Here is a 6,777-nt window from a genome sequence, read left to right on the forward strand (position 1 = left end):
ACTGTATTTAAGAAGAAAAAAGTAATAATTTTTCTTAACATGTGAAAATAACCATTCTCTTCGATTCATTTTATTTTTCATGTTTTGTTTTACGTCTTTTAAAAATATTAACGGAAAAAGTATTTTGACTAAATTATACATATCTACCTTTTGACATCAATTTAATATCATTTTCTTATTCATTATATTATTCTTTGCATATTTATTAATTAAGAAAGATAAGTAAAATAAATCAAAGTGAGTAAAATAACAATTAAAATGAAATGGAGAGAGTACAACCTCTTTGTTCATTTATACTAATTCACTATTTTAAAAGTAGATTTACATTTTTATGTCTCGTTGTTAACACCAAAAAGGAATAAGATATAAGTACCCGTAAATTATAATTGAAATCTTAGTGATACTCAGTAACTTAATTAGAGTCCTATCACCTTCTCTAATTCATTTTTCCTGTATTTCGCGTACTTTTTGTGCCGACGTGACACCTTCAATCAGGTAAATTGGTTATGTTTTATAACACGCGCTACCCCATGTGTAAATATTTTCATGCACTTTTACTATTATTTTTTTCTATGTTTTATTTTTAGTATTAATCACTTATTTCTAAATAATTTTCTAAAATTTAATACTAAACATTAATTAATAGGAATAGTACGATAAAATATTTATGTTAGTTATTACTCCCTCCGTTTCTTCTTAACTGTCATGTGTATTAATTTGACTAACTTTAAAAACTAAATTAGATTACGTTAGTTTGATGTTTTGAAACAAAAATTTATAGATTTTCAAAAACTATATGAAAAGCTATAAATTAAAAAAAAATCATATTAATATGATGAAAATTACATCTTAAAATGTTAGTTAAAAAATCATATTATTTGACAAACAAAAATAAAATTATGATAACTAAAAAAAAAATATCTTTTAATAAATATATCAAATAAATGCGATAAAGTAAAAGTGAACGGGTACCTAATTGTACAGTTAAAAGTTCCAATTCCTTGATTGAGTTGATACCCCGTAACATTTGCATAAATCTATGATTTTTGAATTTAACCACACCCCCCCGTCCCCCCAGCCCCCAACCCCGAACCATTTCTTTTTCTTTTTCTTTTTAAGCCAAGCCTCTGGAAATCTGTGTCCGAGGGACAAAATTGTTACACATTTGTTCGTGTTATTATTCCCATAAAGCTAAAACATTAACACCAATTAAAACACAAAAACCTTTTACACCTTTATAAAAACTCCATCAATACTTCCTTTCTTGCTCTCTCTCTTCCCCAAGATTTGTGTGGCCACAGCTGAGACAGAGAGAGAGAGCTATGGCGAAGCTATTGATGTGGTTTTTGGGTGTGATTTTTATGCATAGCAAATTAATAGATTCTTATGAATTTGAAGAATTTTTTTACAATAAAACAGAAGGGGCATTCTTGGAAAGTGTGTATGGAGATTCTGCAGCTGCTCCTCCTCCTCTTATGATTGGTCTTACAATCATCCATGGTGCTGCTTCTAGAGGAGCTGGTTAGCTACATTATACTCTCTCCCTATTTTCTTCTAATGTTTCTTCTCATTCTTAAATCTTTTTTTGTTTTGTTTTTGAAAAGTTGTTTTCTCTATTTGATTTATATATGTTTTAATTGTTTTTCTATTTCAGTTTCTTGGCTTTTGATGATTTTACAACAACCCACTAGAGATCTTGCATTAGATTTTCTTTCACTGATTCTTGCTTCTAATTTATCTATTAATTTATTTTCACAATCTTAGTGTTTTAGAGTTGTAAGTGGAGAGTGTTTAACATTCTAACAACCCCTTTTTGTCAATTTATATATTAGTAGTACTAAGCTTCTGCAATTTTCTACAAGGGGCGAGTTGATATCTCTGTCACTTGTTCTTTAATTTTTACCCTTGTGAACCTTTTTACTTATCTGTCACAAAATATGAAGGATTGTAATAAATTAATCTAGTTCGATTTAACTTACAAAATTACTCATATTTGACTCTTGTCAACAACACGTAACAAGTTGCTTACAAAATTAACCAAAAAATTGACTCTTGTCAGTTGTCCACAACTTGTAACAAGTTTTATCATCTGTGTGAGAATGATAAGGCCAAGTGGTTGATTAAGAGATTTTCTTAACTTTCTCTCTCTGGCTAATTAGATTAGGTCAGCTGTAATTATTAGTCAGCCTTAATAAGGTTTTGCAATTAAAAAAACATAACAACAACAACCGAGTGAGGGTAAATTGTAGGCAGACCTCTCGGGCAATTAAAAAAACATTATATCTGGAAAAATGATTAGCGTGTTTTTGACTTTCTTGTTTCTACCTTTTCTACAGTGTGTTTGGATGGAACACTACCAGGTTACCATATCCATCGAGGTTATGGGTCTGGGGCAAACAGTTGGCTTATTCAATTGGAGGTATGCCAATAACTGTTTCTTAATTAACTTATAGTACAGTTTAACCACTATTCTTTTTATGTTATTTCAACTGTCTTAGCAGTCAACTTTTTGAATTGCATGTGTATGTGTTGTCTTTTCTGGTGTCTTTATTAAGTAACCATTGTTACTTGGTTGAGTTTCAGTTTCTTGTGATGTTTGACTGTTTGTTATTTTCTTTTCCTAATTTTGTGTGTTTATTTGTTCCTCTCAGTAGCAGAGTGCTTCTGTTGTTTAAATTGATGTTGGAGACAAGTTGTATTTGATGTTTATGTTAGGTACTTATGGCTAGCCATTTAACCATGGGCGGAGCTAGAAGCTCGAATACGGGTTTGGCCGAACCCAATAACACTTTTGCTTAAATAATGTATTTGTATTAAGAAGTTTATTAAATAAGTACAAATAATAAGTTTAGAATCCAATTATTAACACTAGAAATCGTCGTTATAAAAGTTAGAACCCATAAGGTTAAAATTTTGGCTTCACCTATGATTGTTTTAACATGTTTACGGAATTTGACCTTTTTCCTCTCTTGTATGCATGCTTCTGTAATGTGTTGGGAACGGAATTGTGGGTGTGTAGCTTTTGAATAAAAGATTGCAGCTTGCTATTGCTATAATTGCTTCAGATTAAAAACCGAGTGTCTTCTTGAGGCAGGGTGGAGGATGGTGTAACAGTGTTGGAAGTTGTGTCTATCGCAAAAAGACAAGGCGAGGATCATCGAATTACATGGAAAAACAGATTCCTTTTATAGGGATTTTGAGTAACAAGGCTGAAGAAAATCCAGGTCCTTTTAGTTGATGATATAACACCATCTCTTCTATGAGTTCAAGCATATTGTGGAGATTCCCTTACGCGTTTTTTTTTTAAAACTCTGTTTGCAGATTTTTATAACTGGAATAGAGTAAAAGTTCGCTACTGTGATGGTGCCTCATTTACTGGGGATAGTGAAGATAAGGTTTATCAGATCATTTATCCATTTCTCCTTTTAGTTTTCACTAATCATGCAAATGTGCTGTTGGTCCGAAAGTAAATGAGTGGAAAATATAATAAAAGCTGGAATATGTTACTTTTTCAATTTGCAACCATCCTGATTGCTCCAGACAGTTGTGCTTGTGCACTTTTTTTTATATTGACTTTACTTTATCTTTTTGCTTCTTCATGTTTTTGTAATCTTATTCCTTGCTCTTTTTGATTCGGAGAGGCAGTGGAGGAAAATGACGCAAAAGCAATACTCTTCTTTTTCCTAAGGTTAGGAAAAGAAGATAGTAGTCTTTTGGCTGACTCCCCTTTTTCTTTTTTAGCTCAATTTTAGTGTGACCGGAACTGCAATGAATGTCCTCGAACTTTTTGATATTCCTAGGTAGCTTTTCCCATGCTACATGGTTCTGCTGTGACAGTGAAAGAGTAGAAGCCTTTTGTCAAGGTGGTACATGCTTCTACTTTAGGCCTTCCCATTGTTATGCTTCAGACTACAATATTAAACTTTATGGACCATTTAAAAGTCCTGGTTGAAGGATGAAAATATTCTTGAGCTAGAATTCCTGTTCAATTTTGTTAACATCCTCGTTGTAGCTCCTGCTATATCATCTGACTAATCCTTATGCTTAGAAAATTTTAAGAGACTTATTAAATATACGTCTGCTCGATCCTGGTCCTCTGCAGTGTGATGCCCCCTATGATGAAATCTCGTAATTTGTCAATTCTTGTTTTACCTTATAACATGATGATTCCAATTCAGTTCACCTGAGTAGGCTAACAACCAGAAGTTGTTGCTCCCATATATTACAAATTTAAAAAAAAACGAGAAAGAATGAGAGGCACTTTCATGTGGAGTTATTAGGAGATTTGACTGCCTGTAATTGCATCATATGGTTTTGAGGAAGAGATTGTTGGCTATCTGTTTGTCTGCAATAGTTGTGTTTGACTTGATGCATTTTTCTTCAGGCTGCAGGGTTGCAATTTAGAGGCAAGCGCATATATCAAGCTGCAATGAACGAGTTAATGTCAAAAGGAATGCGATATGCCAAGCAGGTAGAATCACAATGTGCACCTCTCATCTCATTTGCTTTCAATCTTCATGTTGTGATTTCAGACTTTGTTTTTTAGGCTCTTCTCTCTGGATGTTCTGCTGGTGGTCTAGCTTCAATAATGCATTGTGATGACTTCAGCAATTTGCTCCCACATACTAAAGTGAAGTGCCTGAGTGATGCTGGATTATTTATGGATGCGTAATTTCCTATTCTCTATATCCTTCAAGTACTTCTTGAACTAAAGATACTGCCTGCACTTTGACTCTTTTGCTAATTAGTGAATTGATATGATTGCCTTTTTTCACAGAATTGATGTATCTGGAGGACACTCAATCAGAAATTTTTTTGGAGGTGTGGTTAAGACGCAGGTAATAAGCCAAGGTCATGTTCTATATTTGGTCAATTCCTGCAAGTTACCAACTTGTCTGGTTTTAATTATGGAATGCTGTAAACATCTGCAGCAATTGTTTGCTAGAGTACAAGGATAAAATATTGTTAAATTTGTTGTTGCCTATGCAAACCTTGGATGAAAATGTCATTCTTGAAAAGCAATTTTCAGCAAGATAGCTACTAATTGTTCCACGACAGTAATATTTCTTTAATACCTAAATGGATCATTAAATGAAAGGTATCTGTTAGAAGAAAACTCTTATGCTCAGCCGAAATTTTCATTTTTTGGAACAGCATCTTCAGAATACGCTACCAAGAGCTTGCACCAACCACCTTGATGCAACCTCGGTAAGTCCCTTCCAAGTAATTTTCTCTTAACATCTGGAAAGCTGCTGCTTTTTTTTTTCCTTAATAAAAGTTGCATTTTTTCCCTTTCCAGTGTTTCTTTCCTCAGAATTTGATCGGCAACATCAGGACCCCTCTTTTTCTACTGAATACTGCTTATGATTCCTGGCAGGTAAGTTATTAATTCTATCCATTTTCGCTGTTCTTCTATATGAAGACGATTTTTGAAATTTTTTAGTTCCTGTTCGATACTCTACAGTTGTTGTCAGACTCTTGTTATGGTGATGACAATTCTTTCTTTTGCACTTATACAGCTTCAGGAAAGCTTAGCTCCTCATACAGCTGATCCTCACGGCTTATGGCATGACTGTACACTCAATAATGAAAGATGTTCTCCTTCTCAGATTCAATTTTTACAAGGTATGTCCTACTCAATCTGCTAACCATTTTTCAAATATTTTGAGATCAGGAACTCACATGTTGCCACCACTATATCGGACAGGTTTTAGGATTCATATGCTTAATACAGTTAAAAGATTCGCTGCTTCAAGACAGAATGGTTTGTTTATAAACTCTTGCTTTGCCCACTGCCAATCTGAGAGGCAAGATACATGGTTCTCCGATAATTCCCCCATGATTAATAACAAGGTATGCCTACGTGCTTCCTTTCTCTCTTTAATTTCAGTTTTTACGTTATGCTAAAGATATTATACATGCACATCTGTACAAGCATCATAATAACTTGAACTTGGAATGATATGCAGCCTATTGCACTTGCAGTTGGAGATTGGTACTTTGATCGAAGTGGTGTGAAGGCGATCGACTGTGCATATCCATGTGACAGAACATGTCACAATCTGGTCTTTAAGTGAGCCACACAATCAAATTCTTTTCCTGCTCCAACTTAGCAGAAATATGTTATCATCTTGATAGTCATATACCCTTCCCAATTAGCTTAAGAGGTTTTCCAGTGAAACAAAGTTCACTGTAGACAATAAAGTAAAGTAATTTATCTCCAACTGCGTTTAGTTCAGTTAGACTTCACGCATCCCTTATTAGTGCAGGAGCTTCTCATTTCTCAAAGACTCATTGTGTATTTATCCCAAATTTATTGGATTGTAAAACAAAGCAACTCAATGAAGAGCTAGTTGTTCATACTTGGCCAACAATGTGGTTTGTTTCATTTTCAGTAGAACTACCTACTTTTTACTGTTGTGGTTAATAGTTCATACTCTGTGCACTTATTATTGATTATTTCAAATAAATATTTAATTAAATAGGCCAGAAAGCTCAGATTTCATTAAATATAAATTAAAAAATTCCATGTGAAAATCCCAAGTAAAAGAATTACACTTGTAAATTATAACCCAGTGATTTTGTGTAGCTGCTACTGAAAGTTTGGATCATACATGAGAAAGAAGCCATACAAATTAGTTGTTGAGTTCTTGCAACCTTTCTTCAATTCCCAACATATTGCAGCCATTGTATGAGTTGAAGCCAATTTGTAGTATTAATTAATTCATTCTTTTGTTAGACATTGATCCAGTTGTTCAAGCAAACGAATGGACATAA

At 33.5% G+C, this 6,777-nt stretch overlaps 1 protein-coding gene across 1 annotated transcript; it reads left to right on the forward strand.

Moving 5' to 3' along the window:
- The first annotated feature begins 1,113 nt into the window (after window positions 1-1,113).
- On the forward strand, window positions 1,114-6,394 carry LOC129886011 (pectin acetylesterase 12). The gene is made up of 12 exons (XM_055960518.1): window positions 1,114-1,521; window positions 2,337-2,419; window positions 3,095-3,224; window positions 3,322-3,395; window positions 4,385-4,471; window positions 4,547-4,668; window positions 4,778-4,838; window positions 5,155-5,208; window positions 5,300-5,377; window positions 5,520-5,625; window positions 5,708-5,853; window positions 5,970-6,394. Exons 1-12 carry the CDS (start codon window positions 1,323-1,325, stop codon window positions 6,075-6,077), a joined length of 1,248 nt encoding a protein of 415 aa, XP_055816493.1. The 5' UTR covers window positions 1,114-1,322; the 3' UTR covers window positions 6,078-6,394.
- The last annotated feature ends 383 nt before the right edge of the window (window positions 6,395-6,777 follow it).

The sequence above is a fragment of the Solanum dulcamara genome, chromosome 4 (assembly GCF_947179165.1).
Source record: "Solanum dulcamara chromosome 4, daSolDulc1.2, whole genome shotgun sequence".
Taxonomy (NCBI): domain Eukaryota; kingdom Viridiplantae; phylum Streptophyta; class Magnoliopsida; order Solanales; family Solanaceae; genus Solanum; species Solanum dulcamara.

What these genes read in the sequence shown, in the direction of transcription:
- LOC129886011 (XM_055960518.1), top strand. Translation starts at nt 1,323, where the DNA reads ATGGCGAAGCTATTGATGTGGTTTTTGGGTGTGATTTTTATGCATAGC. An exon ending in CTGGGGATAGTGAAGATAAG is followed by an intron (nt 3,396 to 4,384) that starts GTTTATCAGATC and finishes ATTTTTCTTCAG; the next exon opens with GCTGCAGGGTTGCAATTTAG. An exon ending in GCTGGATTATTTATGGATGC is followed by an intron (nt 4,669 to 4,777) that starts GTAATTTCCTAT and finishes CTTTTTTCACAG; the next exon opens with AATTGATGTATCTGGAGGAC.